The sequence below is a fragment of the Bemisia tabaci genome, chromosome 2 (assembly GCF_918797505.1).
Source record: "Bemisia tabaci chromosome 2, PGI_BMITA_v3".
NCBI lineage: Eukaryota > Metazoa > Arthropoda > Insecta > Hemiptera > Aleyrodidae > Bemisia > Bemisia tabaci.
The window spans coordinates 32,821,313-32,847,692 of record NC_092794.1 but is presented as its reverse complement, the minus strand read 5'-3'; the positions used below and the strand labels follow the sequence as shown (position 1 = coordinate 32,847,692).

Below are 26,380 nucleotides of genomic sequence, written 5' to 3'. Positions count from 1 at the left end.
GTTTCCGAGGGGCGCTCATCGGGAGGGAGTAGTAAGTTTTAGACAAGAATTATTAATCTTTTTTCTGAAGCATAAGAAACCGTGTCCATGAAGAAGCAGTTAAGTAGAAAAACAACGCACCGCGGAAAAATAGCGTCCTCAGAAGTATCAAGGTCCGGCTCAAGTCATTGACCACCCCCCCCCCCCCTCCAAAAAAAGCTAATCCATTTGTTTTTCTACTCAACTGCTTCTTCATGGACACGGTTTCTTATGCTTCAGAAAAAAGATTAATAATTCTTGTTTAAAACTTACTACTCCCTCCCGATGAGCGCCCCTCGGAAACGTTCGGTATAACGAATTTTTATGTCGCAAAGAAGGGCTCCGCGTGCCCCAGATTTCGAGTGCAGCAGATCTTTTTTTTTTTTTTTTTTTATTGAAAGTGCAATGTTTAAGAATTTTTTTGGCGGAGAGTTTGCTTTGATACAGCAATTCCATTGGGCGTGGGAAATTTTTGAAAAGAGCATGAAAAAAATGTTTCAAACTCTGTCAATCACTGAAAAATTGTCCGATTTACATTCGGTTTGGACAGGGTGGCTTGTTTTTTTTGCGTAGAATTGATTTCTGAAATAAAAAAGTAGGGGTGCCATTTGAAAATTTCGACTTACGGGTGGGGCACCCCCCGCCCCGCGCCCCTCCCGCGGTTTGGGAAAATGTCGAATACGCCAAAAGGTGTCCCCCTCGATATAAACGAACACGTCTTTTACCGTTTTTCGAAATTCCGACGCGTTCGGTAGATATTCAAGGTGGCTCGTTTTTCGTGAGACACCCTGTATAGACGCCTTGACAATCTCCACACGGTATCTCATACACCACTCCTGACAGCTTTTCAGTTGGGATTTTTGACTTCAAACAAGACTGGAAATTTTGTAAATTTGATTTATTAGAAGTGACTAAAGTGTAGCCATGCGGCTTTAACACGGATCTAATCTTTTCTGAGCAGGAGGAAACGTACGGACATACAACAAATTCGGTGTTTTCGAACAATTTTGTAGGGGGAAAGCCATTATAACAAAATTTCACTACATTCTCAAATATAGAGTTGACAAGGTGCTTGGGATAACAATTTTCAAGTAACAATTTTTTAGCTTCCCTTATTTTTTCCTTGCGGAGCATGGGATGAGTATGTAGGCATACGCGTCTTGCCAAATTCTGAATTACATTGATTTTTTGAGAGAGAGGTTGTGCAGACAAAAAATTCAGATATCTGCCCGAGAAAGTAGGTTTTATAAACCACGATATGTCGCACAGTGGGTCACGAACTGAAAGTTGGTGGACAAGACGGCAATGTTGTCGCACAGTGGGTCACGAACTGAAAATTGGTGGACAAGACGGCAATGTTGTCGCACAGTGGGTCACGAACTGAAAATTGGTGGATAAGACCGCAATGTTGTCGCACAATGGGTCACGAACTGATGAACTGATAATTGGTGGACACGATGGCTATACTGTCGCACAGTGGGTTGATAATTGGTGGACAAGACGGCAATGTTGTCCCACAGTGGGTTATGGAGATTCATCCATCGTCATTCGAGCTTGCCACAGCGTTTGTTGACATTTTTTCATATCAGACATTACATGTGGATTGTTTGTTGCAATCTGGCGACATGAAGTCCTTATTCGAATAATCAATGCCTCCAACAGTGTAAACGTAAATCCAACCTCCAAAGATTGATAACTCCCCGCCCCCGCCCCTCCGGAAAATACACTCTTCCCGCGGTGGACGCGCGGGTCACTTAAAAGACAGAACAACTGAGGCCGGACACTCAAACTAAAAAACGCGCGCGTCCTGGGAGGGCTTCGCCCCCACTACAACCGGCGCGGAGCGAAGCGGAGCGACGGTTTTATTTATATATATATATATATATATATATATATTCTAACGAAACATAAGGAAGTAAGCATACACATCGATACACGTGACCTTCTTATTAATTATAGGCTTTTTTGAAGTGGGATTAACTTGATAAACTTAAAAAAAATATCCTCCTTGCCCTTTCAAAAATGTCATGGGATACTGCGAAGCATCATAGTGCCTACGAGTTTCAGGCACTCGCTTAAGGGAGTTGTCTCTTGTGTGTAAAACTATATCTCTCATGTCAAACTTGTCTGAACGTATTAACCCTGCACTTTCGTTACCAACTGTGAGCATTATATTGCCGGGCATGCTTACTGACGGGTTTATGATCAGCACTGATAAAGATTTTGTAATTCTCATCCGGCAGTCTATCTAAGGCGGTTTTAAATGTTTGAATGAGATTATTGTATTTATGTAGTACTTGCTGCAACTGATTTTCAACGGCTCTGTCTAATCAAGCTCATTATTACCAATGAAGTATATTTGAAGAAAATTATGTATACTAGTGCCTGTTGGAAGAAGGGAGCTGTGGAGATGATAAATTTGCCCTTGAACAAGAAATGTTGGAGAAAAATTAAATGAACATATTTCACAATCAGAGCCAAAAGAGGTCATCTGAAAGCATCCATTATATGCTCTCAATTTTTTCCCCTAAAAATAAAGTTTTCAGTGGTTCAGGAGGCTCCTTTAAGGATGATAAATAAACTTTACCTTTTTTACAGCACAAACCGTCGCGCTCGTCCCGCCATTTAAATGCGTCACATGTTGTGCAAGGGTTGTCCATTCTTGCAAGAGAGAGTAACGGGCGAATGTTATACTTTTCTTCTGCATCGTACTCAAACGCCAATCCCGTAAAAAATCGCCAACTAAAACGAAAATTTAACTGTTTTATCACCAGACACATTTTGCTTGTAACATCTAATTTTCCTACTATTCAAAGTGTCACGACTCAAATTGGATTTTCTACGCTTGGGCATGTTAAGTTTTCTCAAAGCAACACAAAATAATTAACTCAACGTTTTAAAACAAATAAATAATCATCACCATTCACTCAACACGTTTTATAAAAAATAAAAAGCAGAAAGCACCATAGGTTAAACAATTCTATCAGAAAAAATAGCATGTATAAATCTAAGAGTAATTGCCAAGGAACAGCTGAAGTGAAAATAGGACAGGGCATCTCACCTGTTGCGTCCAGCATTCAAATCTCTGCCATGACGTTTTCTCATCCGTTGTTATTCAAATCTCCCGCCGTATCGATTGAAATACGCACCGGCGCAGGAGGCGAGAATGAACGGATGACGCGTCACCGTAGCAGCAAAATAGATCTAGGCAATGGAGAAACAGCATATACCTCGCGCTGCTCTTACGCCTTTCTGTTTTTTACCGCTCCACGGAAAACGGACTGCGAAGAGGAAAGCACTCCTAGCCGATGTCCTGACGACGCGAAAAAGGATCGCGGGGCAGAAAACCATCCAGCGGTTCGGGAACCTATTCGTTTCGGAAAAAAAGTTTCGGATTTATTTTATATCAGACTAGCGACCCTTACGTGCTTCGCACGTAGCAGTTTATGCAGACTGAATGACAGGAGAAAAAATACGGTGATTTTCGGATTTAGCTGCCAAAATTACACAATAGTCATTTATCGCATGCTCTTTCAAGTTTCCTCTCTGTTCCTAACATCAATATTTTATCGGACAAGTGCTCCTTTCCGCCTTTATAACGACATGTAAAACTCATCCGATTGTTATGCGTCGGAGAAGAGAGGAAAATTTTATTTCTCACTTAAAAAGTGGAGTTATTTCCACTCAATTCTTGACGCTGCAGCCTTAAATGGTACCTCTTAAATGGTAACAATATAAAAATTCTTATATGTTGATAAATTTCGCGACATTAAACTCCTTCTAATTGTTAATTAACCCTGATACAAAAGGTAAAAGATCGTCATCTTTACTTTTATTAAACTTATATAATTTTTCTAGTCTGTATTGATCATCGTTCTCTTCCAAAACCTTCGGAAAAATCAATATCCCTGAAAGAGGGGATTTTTTGAGCTGAAAAATCTATTTTTCAAAAATTTGGTAGATTTTAGATGAAAAATAAGATCATTTTCGGATTCAAAGGCAAAAATTGAATGAGTATCACCCACTAGTTACCTGAGAAAAATGTTTTCCTTATTTTCTTTCCGGCGCAAAACAATCGGATGAGTTATACATGGTGTTATATGGGCGAATAGGAGCACTGGTCTGGAAAAACCTCGATATTAGGATTAGAAAAGAAACTTTAATAGGCATGCAATAGTAAAGTCCCTATGAGATTTTGGCTGCTGAATCCGAACACGGATGTAGCTTTCTTCCATCATGCACAGATTTTCCGGAACACTGATACTTCTCTGGAAAAGCTAGATTTGTAGGGAAAATTCCTATTTTTGCGGGGAACATTGACCTAACACCTAACCCAAAAAAACGGACGTGATGTTCGATATTAGCGTTCATAAATCTATCCGAGGTGGGTTGAACAATTTCAGGCAAATGTAAAATAATTAAAAGTCGACCATTGTTCCCAGTAAGTAATTATCTCGTTAATAACTCGATCACTTGCGCTATTTTTGCGCTTAATTGAAGAATATTTGGAATGGATAAATTGTCATTCGCGAATTTTTCTTGTATGCTTCCCATTTTATCAATGATTGATGCTTTTGATCAGCATACTGAAAAGACAACATTGCAAAACAAAGATTTCTCGGATCAAGGAGTGGAATAGGATAGTGAAATATTTGCGATGGACCGTCAGATGGAGGTTTGAAACTAAAAATGTGTTACTGAGTCCAAGAGTGCAAAATTCTAGGACACGGTGTGCCTCGCGGTAGGCCCTACAACGACAAATTACAAATTCTCAACCTCAGCGCGCACCCTTGGTGAACGCGCAATACGTGAAATATTCCCTCTGTAATGTAGGCGCTATGCGTTTTACGGTATTTTAACTGTGTTTGCCTCGATTATTTAAACTCGCGGAATTAGCGTTTTTCAACTCATGATTTGATTTTTTTTTTTTTTTTATGATTTTGAAGTTCATGTTCACCCTGTATAGATAATTTTTCTTCAATATTAAAAAAAAATAAAACATGAAAATCAAATTATTTTTCTCTCTTAACGTCTTTTTATGGGCCGAAATAGAAGCATCGAAAATAAATAGTTTTTAAGAAATACTATAAGCACGCATACTTTTGGTGAATATTATTGCAATCGCGGTCAATTTTAGTGAACGTAGCTGGGAACATTTTAATTTATTTTGTGGAGTAATGGCAATCGCACATTGTAATAGCGACTGCTGAAACTTAAGATTGCAGGACTCAGGGTTTAATTTCAATTTTTTTTGGCAATGCGACGCTAGAACATACAAACGATGAAAAAACTTAAAATTTAAGAATATCGGCCGTGTTTCGCGATTGAGCAATACAAATCTTCCTCCTGTTCTCTTCTTATGAATGAAACTATTGAACTGCCGCAGCTACCCTCAAATCACTACGCTTCCCACACCAGAGTTTAAAGATGAAAAGTAAAAAAGAAAAACATGCGCGGCTGCCGAATTCAAGTTTCCCGACGGGCTGAGCTCAAAACAATCCCACCGGTGAGCGAGATCTTGCGACACCGCGCGCTCGAGCCGTGCGCAGTCATATGAGTAAAGCATAACCATGGCAACAGCGATCCGGCCTCCCGTCTCCAAAATCCGCGTGACCTAATGAGAAACTGGGTCGGCACCGATACCCTCGGGGAGCTCCCGCGGCTCCCCCGTTGCGGACCCCCGGGGGGCGTTTGCACCTCCCAACGCGGGACGAAGGGCAAAACCTCCGGTACAAACGCGGCTCCGATCGGCCCGGCAGGAAGGGAGCCAGGCCGATTTTTCCGAAAACCGTCGGAGGGCACCAGCGCGCCCCCGGATGGAGGGATCGCTAAATCCAACCTGACCGAACGTCGCTGACCCGCAGACGGAACCGGGAGCCCGGGGACGAACGGAAGGTAAAAAGTGGGGCACTCCGTGCGGGGGTCGTTAAAAACAGCCTTCGGGGCGCAGCGCCCCTCCGAGGAGGCCGGCTTCGGCGATTCTTTGGACTTAAGCTCCGGCCACCCGAGTGCACCCGCGTGCCGAATCTCGAGCCGGAAGGACAAACGTGGCGCGAGTGGTGGCGGTTTTCCCGAAAGAACTCTTAGGGGCTGTAGCAACCTCCCGGAGGGTCGGACCGGAAAACCCGGCGGGAGGACCGGAGACCCGGCCGCAGGGGTCCCGCCGATCGATCCTTAGGAGGGGTGTGGGACACAAGGAGGCCGCGGGACGGGGCCGAGAAGTTCAAGGTCACGGCGGACCGCGCATAATTCTATTTATTAGATTATGAAAAACTAGGGGGCCATGCCCCCTGACCGCTACGCGGCCCAACCCCCGGGAGGGCGCCTCGCGCCCTCAAGCCCGCTTCGCGGGCCCTATACGCATATGTGTAGGCAAAAATGTTCTTCCATTTTAATACACTATGTTGTTTGAGCTGCATCGATTTCAAAATTTTTGACGTAACACTCAGATTTGTAGATGATGAGGAATAGCTGGATGTACATAATTTCACAGTCCACTTACTGGGGAAATTTCCATTTATTATGTTATTTTTAAATACTTAATTTAAAAAAAAAAAAAATCGGATTTTGACCGTTAAAAGTTAATAATATTTGGTCCGTTCCGACGCGACGCAGCGCCTGCCTTCTCACTTTGTATCTGCTGTTTATCTACTGTAAATATTAATAGAAATTCAGCAATCAAGTAAATTGACCAATGCCACAAATCGAAGCTGGAAGAATGCAGGAAAAATTGAGTTAAACCTTATACCTTGGACCTTGAACCTTGAACCTTGAACCCTGAGCGAAGCACCGTTCCTCAACTCTTCGAATGAGGAGCCCTTCACGAGCTTTTCCATTGTTTTATTGTTTATTCGAGTCACTCAGGTAGAATCCCACACCTTGACGTTTCTAGCGGAAACGACATATCTCTCACGCTATTAACATTGAACTTAAGTGACGTGAGCTTTAAAAGCTCTACTACATTAAAAGTTAGGGGTTTCATAATTTTTTGCACATCTACATCTACTACAGATGACATACATGTAAAGATCATCCTTATCGGTCCGGCAGTTCGTCAGAAATAGTGCTTCTAAGATTTTGGTTGTAGCTGTATAATATAGAAGATACTTTGAAATAAACTCTTTAAGCATTTTCAGATGAAGCAATAAAAAATTTACATGCAAATTCTCCATTCCGTAAAGGGCATTAAAGTTGAGCTATAAAGTCGCGATTTGAACGAAAATTCTCCAAAAATTGCGCATTTTAAAGAAATGTCCATGTTTTTAAGGTCGTGTTAATTTGAACATGCATTGTTGCCAATTTCTCCATTTTTAAATCCATCAATTCTTACAGTTTTGTAGATATCTCAAAAGGACTCTATTTTGATCTGAATAAAAAGTTGATGGTTTGTTTGATTCTGCATCCATCGATATATTACACTTTGCATGGAGATTTTTTATTCGTGAGATATGGACTGAGTTAAGCAGAAAGGAACCAACCCACATTTTGGAAAAAATTGAGTTATGAGTAGTTTTAAACTCAACCACTCCTCTACTATCTATCGCCAAAAATTCAAAGTTTTTGCTGGAGCAAATTTTGCAGAAATTGAACTTGAAGTTTATCTTTTACATTGAGTCTTATGCAGGAGCCAAACTCTAAACCTCTTTTTCTCGGTTGGATCTCGATGTGGCTTGGTTCCTTTCTGTTTAACTCCGTCCATATGGTCATTTTTGTAACGGCTTTTTCGAGCGACGACGCTTGTTAAGTCCAGGCAGATATGAATTTCAGCCTTCAAAAACATCAGGTGGCATTACTTGTAAGGTGCCCTGTGTAATTTTTGACGCTGAATCCTAATTTCAACCATTTTTCACAAAATTTGTGCCAACAAGTTGCCAAATTTGGCAAATATTGCTTAAAATCGGCCTTTTTGCGGATTTTTGTCTGCAACTTGCCAAGGGTTGATGTGATGGCAAAATCGGTTTTTTCAAAGTTAAAGCTTGTCAAATTTTCCAAAAAATGCGTTCAATGCTTTTTGCTCATCGGGAAATTTAATGCCCTGACAAGCAGTAGACTGAAAGAAGCACCGAAATTGGCGCTTTTTGCGGTTTTTTGGCGAACACTTCCTATTCACCGACCGAATCATTTGGTGACAAATGTGGCGAAGTTGACCAAAACAATGATCCAAATGTACAAAATTGAGTAAAAATGAAACGAAACCAAACACATTCCAATGTTGCCAAGACTAAATATAATACTTGACTTTTTACGATTTTTTAGCGCAATTGCCCATTTCTTTGTTTCATTTTTATTTTTAATTTGTACAAATACACTCATTATGCAACAAAAAGGCAGTTTTAGAATAATTGTAATTTTCAATTTAGAGTTATTATACATTTAGTCTTCTCACATGTACAATAATCCAGTCCTGTTGTAGGATTGGACGTGTCAAAGAAAAATACCAAAAGAATGAGTGTAGCCAAAAAGTGATAACTTTCCGAGGGACCAAAAAATGTAGGATGACGGCTCAAAAATGGTTAAAAAACCTATGCTAGACCTAAATGTTGAAAGTGAATTGTACCGAGGGACCGATTGTAGAAATGATAGAAAAGAAAGAAAAGATGGAATAGGATCTGAGGTTTTCAAGTGAGAGACAAGTGAAGAGCTGTAGCGACCCCCCAATTTGCCTTGGCTCGGAAAATTAGACTGAGAAGGAAAAGATTGGAAGGGAGACTATTTTTTAGTGATCAGAAGGATCCTATCCTAGGTGATTTTTATTTTTACCTGACTCAGAGTGAGCCGGCTACTATCCTTGAATGGGAGACCTGAAGGGCCACCAGGCACGTAATGCGCCGGCTTCTGCTTTGCGCAGGAAAGTCAGAAGGACTGAAAATATTGAATACCACTCTGTGCTATTGCACTTATTTTTATTCCAGATTCATAAATGAATCGACTTCTCCGGCTCAAGGATTTTATACAAACGTGAATCTAGAGATGTCTTGAATTTTCCTGGATAATTTTGAGAAAATGCCAAAAGTAGATGATTTAGATTGATTCCGTGATGACCTCGAGAGATTTGCCGCTCCGATCGCTATAGGTGATTCAGCTTGCTCTCCAAATTGGCTCCTTGACCTTACTCGAGGAATTTGATTCTTGACTTGGGTTCGAGATTCCTTGTTAGCTGCTATATGAGCTTGGTTGAGTCTTCATTTCCTTGGTCTTGATTAACTTGCTTCGCTGCTTGCCTGGATCTGGGTACTGGGTGTTGATCAGACGGCGCATCACTTGGAAGTGAATTCATAGAGCGCAGCGTCCCAGTATTTATACCGGCCGCGTGAGAGAGTGTTGCCTCGAGCTTGGCTGTGATTGGTCAACGTGAGCGCTGTGCGAGATATTTGCGGGAGCACCGCTATGCGAGTATGAACTTGGCGGGCGCTGTGGAGACTAAGTTTTGAATTGCGCGGCTCGTGATTGGTGCGCTGCCCCGCGTTCATTCTGAGGCTGGGGCCAATGGAATTCAGCGGAGCTTATTGCTCCCGGGTTCATCACTGTGATTGGATGCCTAAAGATTATTATTTTGTAGGTGAAAACGAACACCTGTGTGCAACTTTCTGAGGAAAGTTGGTGAGTGGTATTAATCTCTTCGTCATGATATCTAAAATCAGAATTTGGATGGTGATAACCTTGAGAATCGTGCAGGAAGCGCCCAAAGCCCAAAAATAAAATGGCGGCCGGTCGGTGACCCTTATTTTTGAAAATTCCGTATTATGACACGTGAGGTATCGATTCCTATGTTCATTGGGTCGTAAAATCCGATTATTATGTTTAAAATAGCCTCCGGTCAAAAGAAATGTCGTAAATCCAACATGGCGGCTGAAAATACCCACCCGGCACGAAAATCGCTGAGTTCTCATTTGACCGTCTAGTGAGGCGGCCAGCGATTGTATTAAGTGGTCCCAGGTTTCAAAAACAGTTACAACTCACTGCACGGCCCATAAAAACCTCCCAAAATCCAAAATGGCCGCCGATCGAAACCTGTTTATTGTTATCGGCGTATTTCGTCGAGCGGGGTATCGTTTCTGATGTATTTTGGGTCGCACATTACAAATATGAAGTCAAAAATTACTCTTGATCAATATTGAAGCTCGTAAATTCAACATGGCGGCCAAAATGGCAGACATGGATAAAATAAAAGCAAGTACATACAGCAGTAGTCCTGATTTAATACATTTGCGGGGCCTCCTATACCAAATTTAAAGTTAAGATCCATCTGATAACATGTATACGCCTTTGCCATCCATTTTGACTCTATAAATGGCTGCTACAATAGCCGATCTTAAATGATAAAATAACTACGTAAAGTGTGGATGTCGAGATAAGTAGTCAAACAATACATCCTCGGTACGGTTATCAAATTTTAGGGTGTACTTACCTTTTGCGAAGTGTTTTATCCAAGTATCCAGGAGAGTTTGTCTTCAAAGTCGGGAAATCGGCCGCGAATAAAAATAAAAGTACAAGTAACTCGCATAAAGTCTTAGACTGGACCCGACAAGCGAGTAAGACTTAACACTGTCAGAAGATTTTATGTGTGTTTGGGCAAAGAAATAATACGCAAAATAAGTAGATGAATCATGTTTTTCAATGTATTTCCTTCAATGATTACAAAAATTTGTTTTCAATTTAAAAGTTGTGTTACATAGATTTTTCCTCAAATTACCTAAAATCATTAAATACCTTCACATCATACCATGCCGTACCATCTTACCTTACAATATTACCAGTTGTTCTGAAAACAGATTTTTCTGTATTATCAAGATTGTTAATTGCATCGATGCGTCGGCCTGACGTCGATGTGAAATTTAACATCAGCGAGGAGTTCACCGCTTTGCTGAAATCATTATTTGGTCTCGACAGCAGAATGCTTCACTGCGCAAATAAATCCGAATTCCTGTCAATTTTGGAATCTCTACCAGGAACTTCAATACGACAAGCAGATGGAGGAAAACTCATCAGTCACTAATGAATTGCTAGACTTAATTGGGAAAGAAGCATTCATAATAGACGGTACGGTTCTTTTACACTGCTGCTTCAAGCCAGCAGGGCTCAAGACTCAAGATCTCCCGAAGGATTTTTCTAATTGGTTGACACAAAAATTCAGTTTTTACGATGAAACTCATATTATTTTTGATACTTACCTAGCTAATTCTTTGAAAAATGACACAAGAGTACGCCGTCAACAAGGTAATGAACCAATTCAATACAAAATATCAGCAGACATAAAAATTGCATCAATTTCAATCCAGTAACTTCTGGCCCTTGAAAAAGCAAAGGGTGATTTGACCAACTTTCTTTCGATTCAAATTTTGAAGTCAGCAGAGAATAAGAGGTTGAAATCTATTGTAAGTTGGAGAAATAACGTGCAATTTTTGGATGGCACCGATGTGCAGTGCTATCAAACAAAGCAAGAAGAAGCTGACACAAAAATGATTCTTCACGGTGTTTTTTTCGCTACAAAAGGAGTAATTACCGCACATAAACATTCAGCTGATACAGATGTGGTAATTTTAACTTTGTGATGCATCCCCATGCTCACTGCTGAAATTGGAATGTTTGTAGGGAAGGGTATGAAGAAGTTCATTGACCTACTTCCAATTTACAACGCCCTTGGACCTCTTAAAGCATCTACTCTTCCAGGCTTGCATGCGCTGTCAGGCGCTGATATGACAAGATTCTTTGCAAAGAAGAGGTAACCAAATTGGTGGAAAACCTTTCAGTCCGCAGATAATGAATTATTGGAAGCATTAGTACAGCTAAGGAAAACATTGATCCTACCTGAAGACATTATAACACAGCTAGAGAAATGTGTGTGTCAGCTGTGCCTTCCAAAGAGCACATTAACAGATATAGGCGATGTAAGATGGTAGCTGTTCTCCAAGAAACAATGCCAAAATGAAAATCTGCCTCCCACAAAAGCAGCCTTAAATCCAGCTCTTCTGAGAGCACACATACAAGCTTTAGTTTGGAATCAGGATCTGGTTCAATTCGAAACCCCTGAAACCCCTTCTTCTATCAATTTTGGATGGCAAAAGGTTGGCAAAGGACAGGGCTGCCACTTTATTTGGGGACTCCAAAACTGAAAACATGGCAACCCTGCTAATGTATTTGCTCCCAATCTTTGCATGGAGAGTTTGTCTTGATGTAGAGGTGGACTCTTTGAGTAGGGTGGGATATCCCCTCCATTTTGGCCTCACTTTGAGAGCTTTTTTTGAGCTTGGGAGTTGATTTCAGAGAAAACCAGTGGCACCATCGTGTTTCTCGTGAACTTTTATATAAGAATCAACAGTCATCCAAATTCTGATATTAGATATCATGACGAAGAGATTGATACCACTCACCAACTTTTCTCAGAAAGTTGCCCACAGGACTGGATTTTTGTACATGTGAGATCAGACTACATGGAGTACATGTGAGAGAACATGAGAGTACATGTACTTTGTACGTGTGAGATCAGATACAATCATACTTAATCGAGGGAAGCAAAATATGTGATGTAGTGAATTTTGTGGAGTTGTGTCAAAAAATCTTTTTGGAGACTTCATTCAAGAACTATTCCATATGCTTGATGAATATGTAAATGAACTCAAGACAAAAAGCTTGATATCGAAGAATGTTTTTTAGTTCTTCAGTTTTTCTCTTCTACATTGGTTCAACACTGCCTCAAGCGATTGAGGTCTCTAGCCCTTTTACTGTTTTCCTTTACTTTTTTTATCTATTTAGTGACATTTTCTTTCCTTTTCATTTTTCAGAGAAGCAAGGTTCTTCGCTCAATTCAAGTTCCTCAAAAATGATAAGCTCTACATTGCTGTGAAACTTTCTATGCCTTCGCTAAAACATACATAGTTGTTAGAAATCTCAATTTTACTCCAGTTTTTATTACTGGGAACCACCTGTTATCCTATCACTAAATACCTTAAATATTTTCATTTACTCTTGTTTATCGAAGTAAGTAGCAGCTAATAATCAACACTATATTCCGTCAGTGCATCCACTCTTCTTGCTCATGTTGGTCGCTTTATTCGTGAAAAAATCTAGCATAATTGGACTAAAGATGATAAAATAAATGGAGTTAAATGTGATTTTGCTGTGAGGGGTATACCTGCGTCACTTTTTGCATTGAGTATTTAAGCATTAAAACAATTGAGATCTTCTCAAAGTGCAAGGAGATAATAGAAAAGCTGCAAAGAAGAAAAATTTCATTGTAAGTTCTGAAAAACTTTTACTCTGAAAAGCTTACTCCAGCATGCTTAATGTAACATTCATAATCGAACATTTTCAATGTGTATCCGGCCCCGCCTAGATTTTACTAAATGTATCATATTTTTAACCCTTAGATGACTGACCGTTTTTACCTACACGAAAGACCAACCCGGGCCTGCGAGGCCTGTATTGAGAATATATGGTAATTTGATGGCTACAATGCTTTTTTCTCTATTTTTGGATGAATTTTATGATTTTCATACTTTGACTTCTATAACCAAGGTCCCAAATTTTTTTTTTTTCACCCATTGGCTGCCCCCCAGCCCCCCTAAACATCCCTCTCCTCTCCCCAGTCCCTTCAGATCTAGGAGTCTTTCATTGTAAACACATTTTTATATCTTTTTTCAGGATTTGAGGTAGTTAAATTGAAGGAGCATTATTATCCCTATAAGTATACTTGAGGAGGGGGCAACCTTGCCCACCCTCCCCCCTCCCCCTCTTTCCGGTAGCCAAAAGAAGTAGTACTTTCCGATGTGTTTCTTTCAAAGTTTTGCACTTAGAAGGTTCATTTTTTCATTTCGTGAAAAGAAAAGAAAAGTCTAAAATGTATTATTGTACTATTACTACTAATAAGTCGCTCTCATGGCGCTTCTGTGCGCTCTGCGACACCCAACCGCCACTGACAGCGATCTTGCCAGAGCACCTCCGGCAGAGCGCATCTCCTCATTTCAAGCCTTATTCCCTCAATCCATGATTTGACAGGGCGTTCTCTACGTTGGCGTTCATAGGCGTTATGTATTGTTTTGTTATTTATGGAATACTTCTACATTATTTCAAACTTTTCGACAAGTGAGAGCAAATTTATTTACAGTGAATTAGGAGATAAACGCGGGACAAAATTTCTTGTGAAGTTTCTAATAGTTTTCCTAAGGTTTTGCTGTAATAGTTGTAGCTGAGAAGTCATCATGGAGGAAATATACTGCCTAAGAACTGTAAAAGCACCATGCGTTATTTTCTTACAACTAAAAGATAACGCCTTTACATATTCACCATACCACAAGAAACACCTAAATTTAACTCGTAAAAACTCTTAGATTGTTAAAAAGTAAAAGTAGATAATAATTAATGATTCCAGTAGTAAGACGACGGACAATATACATAAGAAGGAAAGGTTTTAGGAAACACAAAAAAAATTCTTGAAGGTCAAGAAAATCAGACTTATTATTTACTTATTATTATTTTAATTTTAGGTGATTCTTGTAATACGGTGAATATGTTAAGGCGTTCTTTTAGTCGTAAGAAAATAACGCATGGTTCTTTTACAGTTCTTAGACAGTATATTACCTCCATGACCACTCCTCAGCTACAACTATTACAGCAAAGGTGCTCTAGCACGATCACTGTCAGTGGCGGTTGGGTGTCGCAGAGCGCACAGAAGCGTCATGAGAGCGACTTCTTAGTAGTAATAGTACAATAATACATTTTAGACTTTTTTCTTCTTTTCACGAAATGAAAAAATAAACCTTTTAAGGGCAAAACTTTGAAAGAAACTCATTGGAAAGTACTACTTTTTTGGCTACCGGAAGGAGGGGAGGAGGGAGGGGTGGGCAAGGTTGCCCCCTCCCTCTCAAATTCAAGTACACTTATAGGGGTAATAATGTTTATTCAATGTAACTTCCTCAAAATCTCAAAAAATATATAAAAGTGTGTTTATAATGAGAGGCTCCTAGATCTGAGGGTACTGGGGAGAGAGGGGGGAGATCTAGAGGGGGACGGGGGGCAGTTTATGGGTGGAAGGACAATTTTGGGCCTTGGTAATAATAGTATAGACAAAGTATGAAAATCATAAAATTCTTCAAAAAACATAGAAAAAAGCATCTCAGCTATCAAATAATCATACATTCTTAGGGCTGGGCCTCGCAGGCCTGGGTTAGTCTTTCTAGGGGTAGACATGAAAAAAAAATTGCTATGCCTTAAAAAAAATTTTAATTTTTTTTTTTTTCAAGACTAATGTTTTTAAGGATATTTGTAGAGCTATTTGTGAAGGACAGACTCCCAGGTCAATTACAGCCACCGTGGCGCGAAAAATAAAAAGCCGCCGGGCCTGAGAGACCCGGTTAGTCATCTAAGGGTTAAAGTACTAGTCTTGGTTGATTTTTTACCGAATACAGGGTGTCCCAAAGTTAACATACTTAACTTTCAGGATCGATTTTCCGGTTCAAAATATGATCTTTTCCCCTTTACACATACGCCCATAAGTGAGCTATGCGCTTCCTTTGCAATCCCTAGTAGTATTTGCATGCATTTTCTTACAATTTTCTGGAAATTTTTTTGGAATTTAATTGCGATTTTATTGAGAGGAGATTTCGATTTCATTCCAATTGAATCTTCTGGAAATCACCTTTTGCTTTGAATTTAACATTGATTAAATACTTTTTAAATTTAAATTATATTGAGATTGTATCTGGATTTTATCAAAATTAAATAAAAATATTTTTGCTATTTAGTCCTCTCAAAGTAGGAGTTGAAGGAAAAACGTTCAAATTGCACAGAAGCAGCTTCAAAAAAGCATTGTTTCCCAATTGCCGCATAGCAAAATGAAATCCTCAGCTCATTTTTGTTTATTAACGATTTGCACTACTGGCATGAAGGTGCATTAACTGTGCAAGAGGCAGCAATCTTGGGTGTACAGGCTGCCAGAAAATCTCTGACAAACGATAGTAGTCACCGAAGGCTGTGCTCTTGATGTGCACAATGTAACTCAACAAATTTGCACACATGTATAGTTAAAGAACAGAGAGAGTGTGTGTGCTGATGTGCTGAGCATACTTATAATTCAACAAAAGAAAGTCTACAATTGAACAGTATGAACCGACTTTAATGGGAAGGAATCAATAAAGCACATATTGTTAAAACTGGAGACTAAGTTGTTCACATTTTTTTTTCTTCCATGACGCTGGCGAAATGTAAAAATTGAACATGAAATCCCTGTTTTTGTCAATTACTTAATCTTTTTTGTGCGGCTTACCAATTTCTGGCAGGCTATGAAGTCAAGTTATACCAAGAATAAGTTCAACAGCTCTCTTATAGACCTTATTTTTTTTTTTTTTTTTTTTTTTTTTTTTTTTTTTTTTTTTTTTTTTTTTTTTTTTTTTTTTTAAATTAGGTAGAATAAGAATAAGAAGAAAGTAAAAACATGATTTATTTAGATGCATCCTTTCCGCTAAACTTGGTCATATAATGGTATTTTTGGGTATGTTTCACATATGTAATGAATGTTTAAAGCATTTCAAAGATGAATTAATGATTCGTGTATTCTCTGAAAATATACATAAAAAATATAAATGTAAAATAAGGGAGTATAATGCATCAAAAATAAAAAGGCCAGGTGCAAATACAGCTAGCTGGAACAAAACTTACGAGAGTCGGCGTACAGCATCTCATTATTTGCCATCTGTTTGAGCAACCGTATCAAGCACTTCTACAACGATGCTGTTCACAGTCTGTCCAATATCTTCTGCCACATCCGCTTGCTTCTTTAGTGCCCTTGGACCTCTTTCTTTCCTGGGAGCAAAGATGTGAATAGGTCCAACCATAATATTTTTAAAATGAAAAAATGTTCTTGTGAAAAATTCAGAGATCCAAAATCCCAAAAATTTCAATTTATTTATCTACCAACTAAAAAAATAGGAATAATATTACGTTGATTTAAAATTTTAACGGACAAGATGGTTCAAAGTATGAATATTTGAGTGAATTCCATGTGAATGCAGAGCCTTAAGTATGACATACTGAATATTCCTTACATAATTTAATACATTCCGCAAAGTTACTAGTTGAGCTAAATAATTTCAACTCCATTTTTTTAAAATGTAACTTGGCTTCTTTTCGCTCATCACCATCCATACTTGACTGCTGCACACCGGCAAAATCATGTATGTGAATGAATCCTGTTTTGGCATACTTTAGTTGATTGACATTGAATGAAGCATTTTCCCTTTCTTCTAAAAAAGAAATAGTGAGAGGATACAAGATTATTCAAGTTAAGTAGAAGTCTGGGTAAGGACAGCATTTCTCTTAATTTATTTTTCCTTGATTTAACAAATACTCTCATAATACTCGAATAGCCATACAACCCATAAATGATCAAGACAAAATTGAATAAAAAAAATACATTTGCATAAAATACTGACCTTTTTTGAGTTCCCCATTCTGGAAAAGGAAGGGCCCCAAAGTATCTTTCAGGAGGCTTTTGTTAACTTGTTCCTTGCCTGGAAATGCTTTATTTACTATTCCTGCAACAGACGGATGAGAAAAAATGATGATGCCAGCATCCAATTATAAAATGGGGGTGGTTAAATATTTTCCATACGAAGGTTAGGTCTGAAACTATGTTATGATAATATGAAATGATGAAACTATGATTAAGCTCACATGCTGAAAATGAAAGTTAGCAAACCAAGAATTCTTTATCTATTTGTCTATTGTTAATTTCTGTTGGTGTGAGAGATTTTGATGCGTAGGAAACTGGTTTGCGAGTTTGTAATAATACGCTACCTATTCCTTTTTGGGTTCTGTCTGTGTGAATAACTATGTTTTTACTTGGATCAAAGGTTTCTAATACTGGGTTGTTAACTTAGTATTTGCCTTAACATGTTAATACAATCAGGCCTGCCACATCCCATCTCGGGGCTTGGTACCAGTTTTAAGGCCTGGGCCCCCAGCACAGAGGGGGTCCGAGGGGCCTCCCCGGGAAATTTTTGAAATTTAAAATCTATTTAGATGCATTTTGAAGCTCCCATGACGGAGATTTTCCATCAATTTCTGCAGAATGATTACACCTTTTTTTTTATTTTTAGCCCAAAATACCTTCAAATTGTTGCATTCAAAATATCTGGAATATTCTTGAAGGGGGCGGGGGTAGATGATACTATTTTCAATTCTAGGGGAGGGGGGGGCAAGGTCCCCCTGGACTCCCCTTTCGTACGTCTATAGCAAGGGAGTTGAGCCATTGATGTCTAGGGTGCCCAGCATCCGACAACGGTAGAAAATGAAATGAAGTTACTAAAAATGTCATCCTGTACTTAAAATCTTGAAAAGAGATAGAAATCTTTAAAGAAGTAAGAAGAATTCTAAAGTGGCCAAGCGTGTTTTTGAAAATGTATTCACCTTTTGAGAAATTTTTAGGTTCAATTTTTCACATTTCCTTACGAGGCAGGGTTTATATGTGAATTCTTAGCAGTTTATCACCAGCGGCATGGACCCCTCCAGGGCCCGGGCCGCGGTACCAGGGACTCAGTATCCCCCCTCCCCCTTGTGGCAGGCCTGAATACAATCCCCATGTACTTTTTCATTCTAATTAAATTGAAAAGTTGGCTACTGGCACGACCCTGAGATAAAAGTGCAATGGTCAGTTTGGATCGCACCTGGAAGACCTCGCCTGTAGAAAGCTCGGAAGAGTCGCAGCACTGTGAAGACAGTGTTGACTGTCTTCTTCGATCATGAAGGTGTCGTCCATCTTAAAAACGCTCTCCAATGCTCTACTATCAATGAAGAGAGCTACCGAGAAACTTTACGCAGCTTAAGGGGCCTTGGGGAGCGTATTCATGATGGACGACACCTTCATGATGGAAAAAGACAGTCAACATTGTCTTCACACTGCTGCGACTCATCCGAGCTCTCTACGGGCGAAGTCTCCCAGGCGCGATCCAAACTGACGATTGCACTTTTGCCGCAGGGTCGTGCCCGTAGACCCAAGGCGCGTCCCCTGTGATGATCTTCTTCACAAACTCTTCCCACCCCACTCTCCTTAACTTCCTCTTTTTTAGGAAAAACGAAATGTGACGAATACAGCAGAATAGCACGCACTAATCAGCAAATTACCAACGACTGGTTCAACATGTGATAATCTGGCTGTGCACCTACACTCAGGAGAGTTCCTGCAAAGATAATCCCAAGCCCCAACCTCTCATCAACCGTTGATGGTGAGATAATCAACAAGGTCGGATACTTTCCGGACAGACCTCATAATCAGACCAAATGCAATTGTGACCTGTAAACCTAAAATCGCTTGTAGTTGTCGTTGACAATTATAATTTTTTTTACTCTTGTTACATTATTTAATGACGTTGGCAGGTTTGCTGTGCCAGGGACCTTTACTTCTATATTGTTATGGGTGATTTCACGATAAGAGGAATAGTCGTGTCGCCGTGGGTTATGAACGACATAGGGCAAAATGATTGAAAACCAAATGAATGAATCAATAGGAATGATGTCCCTGAACCTATCCATGCTAAAAAATATGATAAATTATTATTATATTTAATAATATGAGACTTTAAAGGCCGAAAATGTCCGGTCGGTTACGCGTCGCCAACCCCGATTTTAAAGCAAAAGAGCAATTTGCGGTAACAAATCAGTACTGATCATGAACTCTTTGGCAATATTTGCTAAAAAGAGACTCTAATGTTCAAGAAAATTGCCAGTTTGAACTGAAATGTTTATTATTGAGCGAGAAAAGTCATTAGAAAGAGGTGTCGCCACATTTGGCGACTAATTTTTGCAGTTGTATTAAATGCAGTGTTTATCTCGCCAGATGGAGTCAGGAGTTTCAAAATTGCCATCAAATTGTTCGCTGAAGTCTTCCCGACAAAACCATTACTGATAAGTCAGTTTATTTTACAATGAAAACCTTAATTATTATGAAAACCAGTGATTTTTAGGTGTGTAGCACTAATTCCTCACTACGCAAAAACCTCAATTTAATATTATTAAACTAAAAGGAAGTCTCCAAAGTTTAGAAAACTTTTAAGGCAGCATTAATTCCACCTCATAACTCAAGAATTGCCAAGTTTCATCTTTTATATCATCTTTTATCTCACATTTTCAAGTGTCGGTTACGCTGTGTCTGTTACGTAACCGACACAATTTGGCAGGGCCGCCATGTTTGCGTGGACCTCCAGCAGTCCCGCGGGAAGCGCTGATACCTGATTCAATGGCTTGTTTATCAATCACTTTAACTTTGCACTGAATCAAAATAAAGCGTGCCAAAGCTGGAAAAAGGAAGTTTAATACCTTTAAAATGAGGTAATGAAATCCTGTTAAAATTGGTGCACTTTTATTTTTAATGTATTTCACATTTTAACTATTTCTGTTATCGTGAAATCACCCTTATACACCCTCAGTCTTACTTTACAAATTTTAAGTTTTATTTCAAACCGGTTATTTTCTCGGACCTGTAAGAATGATCAATCTTTACTCTCGAAATACGAGTTCAAAGTTCTGTATTTTGAGCTCCCATTTAAACGCGCGTCGCTCGAGTTATCCAAGATGGCGTCCATTCTATCCGTCCGGCGATGGCCATACTTTTGACCTCGCGAGGCTCGGCGGAGTATCTCTGCCGCGTGTGGTAGTCCAAGAAGTGAACAAACAAACACCAGGCTGAATGTATCCGACTCCTTCTTGAACCTCCACACGTGACAAAGGCACCTCGCCGGGCCGCGCAAGGTCGAAAGTGTGGCCATCGCTGGACGGATAGAATGGACGCCATCTTGGAACACCCGAGCGACACGCATTTAAATGGGAGCTCAAAATACCAAACTTTGAGCTCATATTTCGTGGGTTCAAATTACTCAAAATAATCGGGGAAATTTCCTTTGGACTATAAGCACTCTCCAGTTTTCAAAAATACAGGAATTACAAATAACCAAACAAGCTCATTACAATAAAAATCAAGATTCTTAAAATATACGTAAGTGATCCAACACACACAGTCTTCTGAATTTCAATAAGAGATCAAGAGTATTTTACTGGACTAACCCTTTGATGCGATCAGAATTCCTTACCTCCATCTCCCCCATTAGACTGACTATTGTAGAGGTAAATTAATAAAGCGCTTTTAGTTTAAATGTTACATTTTGTTGGTGCCTCAAAAAATGACCACAGAATTTTCTGCTGGTACATATCATGACTAGGTTCCTGGTATTTTGGTTCGATGCCAAAAAATGTTGTGTGAGGTGCATATAGTTTTAGGGAAAATATGAAGTTCTCACCAGCTCTTTAGATAATTTCTCGTTCTTCTTGAGAGAGGCATCAAATTCCATGAATTGATCTAAGTCTGTAAATGGAAAACACTGCAAAACATCATCATCATCAGAATCGTCATCATCACTTGATTCTGAATCTGGTATAGATGGCCTGGTCTTAAGTACGACTCGAAGTTTTAGACTTCTTGTGCTGAAATGTATGTCTTTTTTTTTCTTTAACTTTTTATCTGTGAGCAATTTAACCAGAATCAGCCCAACTGCCTTACATCTTGCCTAATTTGCTCTCATGTTTTATTTTCACCACAGAAAATTGGGAAACAAATTGCTTTAAAGCTTCCTGCAATAGACCACCAGACAATGTACGAATTTAAACATTCTGATACATTTTTCCAAACCAGAATTTCACGTAGAACACGTTTCTTGCATCAAAAATTATTAAGATTAACTCCTAATTCAGATATTAACGTTTTTATTTTACATTGGTTACGGGCAATTTGAATTGCCCCATCACACGAAACTTAATACTCTATGTGAGTCCAGTCGCGTACTACAACGATTTCGGCAGGCTTCCCAATCCAGCACTGTTTCACACCCTGTGTTGTTCAAATTATAAACAACTTGCTACAGCTGAGCCAAAGCGTCAAGATTGAGGTTGCTAGATTTTCATATCGCAGAGAGTGTCATGGTAATTTTTAGTGTGCGATTTGACTCACGTAGATCATTGGCTTTTCATGAGCAGGGAGTTTGAATTTATGCGTCAAGAAACATTAAATATATTGGTTAGTAGTTCTGTTCGGTAATTTTCGTTGCACAAATCGTGTTTTACGTAAGATTTTGGTTAAGAAACATGTATCATAATGCTTAAATTCGTACCCTGTCTAGTGGTCCATTGTCCACTGACCTATAAAGGTGATACTCACAAAACAAATCAGAATATTCCTCAGCTTTCTAATAGAAAGATAAAACACGAGAAGCCATCTGCGAAGTCTCATACGGTTACCCTGTTTCTATGCAAATCCCTCGATTTAATTGCACAATTTCAAGAAGAAAGATTTTAAGTGACTGTTTTGTTCTTTTCTCTCAGAGGAACATCAATAATTCTATCAATAATAGACCATTCTACTCATTAAGTACTGCTAATATAATATTCTGATGTTCCGAAGTGCAACCTGCTCTATCAAAGAATTTGAATTTTTCCAAATATTTAGATTTTTATTTTTTTTTTTATTTTGCATAGTTTGTTGATTTTCACAAAATGTAAAACATTTCATGGTTTATTTTTTTAAAAGACTGTTAGGTAGGTACCAAATGAGTTCCAAAATTTCTACGCTATGTGCTCCTTCTTCACTTTAACTTCAATTTTAAAAGGTGCTAAATTAGTGTTTTAAGAAACGTCAGAAAATATCCTGCAGCGCATTATAACTAACATAAAATAATTTTCGATCTCAGGAATTTCCTAGTTAAATCTTTTTTAAAGTCGAAAAATTACTCAAAATTTATTAGGGTTTTCTTTGACTTTTTGTAATGTTTACACCAATAGCATGTTTCATGTATACCGTAGTCTTGAACTTAAAAGCTGTTAATTTAGAAAACGTATATATTAAACCACCTTGCAAAACACACAATGTATAAACCTATCTCATCATTCAATATCAAGACTTCTCTACAGTGACTTGTTTAAAAAAATAATTAGGTGCGGTAAATGAATTGATGAAATTTTCTTATTTGTTCCAATGTTCTCTGAAATATAAATTCACCTGTCAATCCCCTAAACGCATGCCTTGATGTTCCTTATTGTCAATTATATTCAAGTGTATTCGTGGCAAATTTCATACATCTGGCTGCTACAGGGCAACAAAAGTCCGAGATACCTCGGAGAAACAGAGACTGTCTGCTCATTCTCAAGATGGCGGCCAATAACCGGGCTAAAGCTGATTGCATTTAACACCGCAATCACACGCTGAATGTGGAAGCTGAATGTGGCTTGAATGTGGAAGTCATCGGCCCGGTGCCTGAATTTTGCGCGTGAAGCGCAAAATTCAGCAACGATTCTCAGCAACCATCGGACCAATTTTGAATTTGTCTGAACTATTCGAGTAGATTTGATACACATCTGGATGAAAATAACTCAAATTTGCTAAATTTCAGCCGTTGGGCGATGACTGTTGACTTCCACATTCAGGTGCTAAATTCAGCGTCTGATTGCGGCATGAATCTTAGGATTTCTGGGTTCCTCACATATTTACAAGTGCTCATTCCAAGTTTCATGAATAAAGTCGCAAAACAGCAACGAAAATCCGACAAACCTCGGAGGAGCAGGGCAGATCGTTTTTTTCTCCAAAATGGCGGCCAATTTTGGCGGTAAAATGGCTGACCAAACTAGAGTCTTGATGAATTTCTATTTTCAACACACTTATGGATATTCCTATCTAAATTCACGCGTCTAGCTGCAAAACAGCCGCGCATATCTGAGAAACCGCGGAGAGGCAGGACTGGACTGTTAGTTTCCATAATGCCGGCCATTAGCCTGGGTAAAAATGGCCGGCTCAACTTGGGCCTCGATAGATTGATGTTCTCAACATATTTATGTATACTCATCAAAGACACTAGGAAAACTGTTCCGCTTTTTGATTGGTCAACGAGTTTTTAGGCTTCATGATGCTCTTAGGGCCGTAAATAAACAAACAAAATGGCGGCTCACCGTAACATCGATGAGAAGCTAAATTTGACAAAAATTTCAATTATGCGGCAGTAACAATTTAAACTAGCATATCTACGAATAACACACGAAAACATTGTTAAATCGCCTTTCACCTTTATCACAGGAGGATGTAAGATGTGCATAACCTCAATCTTGCTTGCTGATAACAGCCATCTTGTTTGTTTATTTCATAGAGTACATGCGAAAATCTGATATACCGCGGAGAAACGGCGCTAAACCTCTAATTTTGAAAGTGTCAATTTTTTCTCATTTTAGACACACTCAAGTATATTCCTGCCAAATTTCATGTTAATAGGTAGGTTAGAACGCCTGAAGAATGAGATTATAATGAAAATCAGCTTATGGCGGCCATCTTGGAAAATGGCGCCCAAAATACGCGGAAACATAGGCCTTGTCTCCACGAGATTTTTCACGGGATTTGTCCCTGGGAAAAATCCCATTCACGATGTTAGGAAAAATATTGAGTTTACTCAACATTTTTCCTAGTACCAAGTATGGTCCTTGTACCCCTAGGACCCACTGAGAGAGAGAGAAGAAGGGAAAACGAATTGTGCGATATTTTATTCATTACTTTATTGTTAATGTTGGTTTAGTTAAAATAATGTGTTTGATTGTCAATTGAGTGCAATTCGTATTTTAATCCCGGTTAAATACTCGACTTAACTAATTTATCTTCCCGCGCAAACTAGTCGCAGGACTGTATGAGCCCCGTCCCATGGAGACGGTAACTGGGAAAAATCCAAGAAGTTTCATTCCTGCGATTCGAACTTGGGACAAATCCCGTGGAGACAAAGCCATAGGAGATCCAGCGTGTGTCCCGATGGATTTTCGTTCCAAGTACCTTAAACCACACTTTCATCAAGTTTCATGCTGGTAGCCTAATTTGAACTAGTAGGGTGATTTTTGACCCTAAGCCACCCGCCACTATTGCCCAATATTATCGACCGAAAAAGTTATCGCAATTTTAAAATTCAGGAACGCTTGTAACGTCATTTTCCGAAGACGCACATCTTTGAAAACACGAAATGAAGAGGACGATAAAAAATACCCCTCTCCCTCAAATGTTTCAGCTACTTGCCACAAAATCACAAGGAGTTCCATCAATGTGCAAGAAAAAAAAATGGCATTTGGAAGCGCATAGCTCACTTATAAATCGTTTTTGGAAAGCACATGCTTTAGTAGCACATATGTGTATCGGGAAAAAAGTTATATTTTGAGCTGAAGAATTGATTCTGAAAGTTAAATATGTTAACTGTAACATACACCTTGTATTTTTTCGAACGGAGCTCATACAAGGACGCTGCAGCGCCTCAAACACATAATCCTGGAATTGAAAAATCATTGTTTTCGCTGGGTTTCTTGACTGTTGTCATTCCTCCAGGAGGTTGCTAGAATGCAGTATTTCGCTTAGCATTACTGGCCCTCAAAATCATAGAGAAAATACAGAAGGTGGTGGCAAGGCAGCCATCTTGAAGATTTGCTGTGATGTAGAAAAGAACATCGGGGACTGGCGCGCTGTTAAAAAAAAAGTACATTTCATGCTTTTAATGATGGAATCTGTTTCAAGGCCTGCATCACCACTCAAACTAACATTGAAAGTCCTATAATTGAACATTAGTTACCATAACTCTCCAATTTCTGCTTTTTTGACGCACAGAACGTAATTTAACATGCTTATATTTTCAAAACGGGACGAGTCGAGATAAAAGTTGTTATTATATGAAATATATATTTTTAACTTAAAATTTATTTTCAGTTACAGTCGAACATTGATAGAAAAATATATTGAAATATAATAAGTCATAGTTACAAGTTTTTAGAGCCAAATTAAAAGGGAACCTCACAACCTTTCCCGCTCCTTTTTAAATTTCAAAGAGGTCTCGGTTTTCCTGCTATCCTATTGACCAATCAGAAGGGCGGCTTCATTTTTAGCTGTGACGTAGAAAAGTACATTTCTCAGCTTGCCACCACCTTCTGTATTTTCTCTATGCTTAAAATGGCCTCCGATGAATTTTCAGGGGCCTTGATCCACTGTCGTCATTTTTCGACAATTTTTTTTTTCATTTAAAATGTAAAAAAAATGTAAAATGTAATTTCACCTACAAACCCCATAAACCATCTTTGTTTTGAAAATAGTGTAAAAAATGAAAAGAGTGTTTTGCATGAGACTTTTTCCTACAACGCCAAGTTATCGAGAAAAATCATCTTAAAGTACTAAAAAGGGTATAATTGGATTACTTGCCACGCTTAAGGTTCTCATCATATTGACGTATGTAGCGGCTCTTACACATCTGTACATACAACATATTAAAAAAAAGTTGATTTGTAGTACTTGGATTCGCTTGTTGTGAAAATTGATCGG

General features: G+C 38.9%; 1 protein-coding gene and 1 long non-coding RNA gene across 3 annotated transcripts in view; one reads left to right on the top strand and one right to left on the bottom strand.

The window, feature by feature from the left end:
• LOC109032812 (zinc finger-containing ubiquitin peptidase 1) overlaps window positions 1-16,171 on the top strand; it is a 58,487-nt gene extending 42,316 nt beyond the window's left edge. For both annotated transcript variants that reach the window (XM_072297189.1, XM_019045110.2), the window contains one exon: window positions 12,801-16,171. In XM_072297189.1, coding sequence (XP_072153290.1) covers window positions 12,801-12,842 — 42 coding nt within the window. In that variant the 3' untranslated portion in view covers window positions 12,843-16,171. The remainder of the gene's footprint in view (window positions 1-12,800) is intronic.
• Window positions 16,172-17,443: 1,272 nt separating this feature from the next.
• On the bottom strand, window positions 17,444-23,990 carry LOC109032813 (uncharacterized). The gene is made up of 2 exons (XR_011899300.1): window positions 21,303-23,990; window positions 17,444-17,546 (listed from the first exon to the last, which is right to left on the bottom strand). It is a non-coding gene; the product is annotated as an uncharacterized lncRNA (long non-coding RNA).
• Between the last annotated feature and the right edge of the window lie 2,390 nt (window positions 23,991-26,380).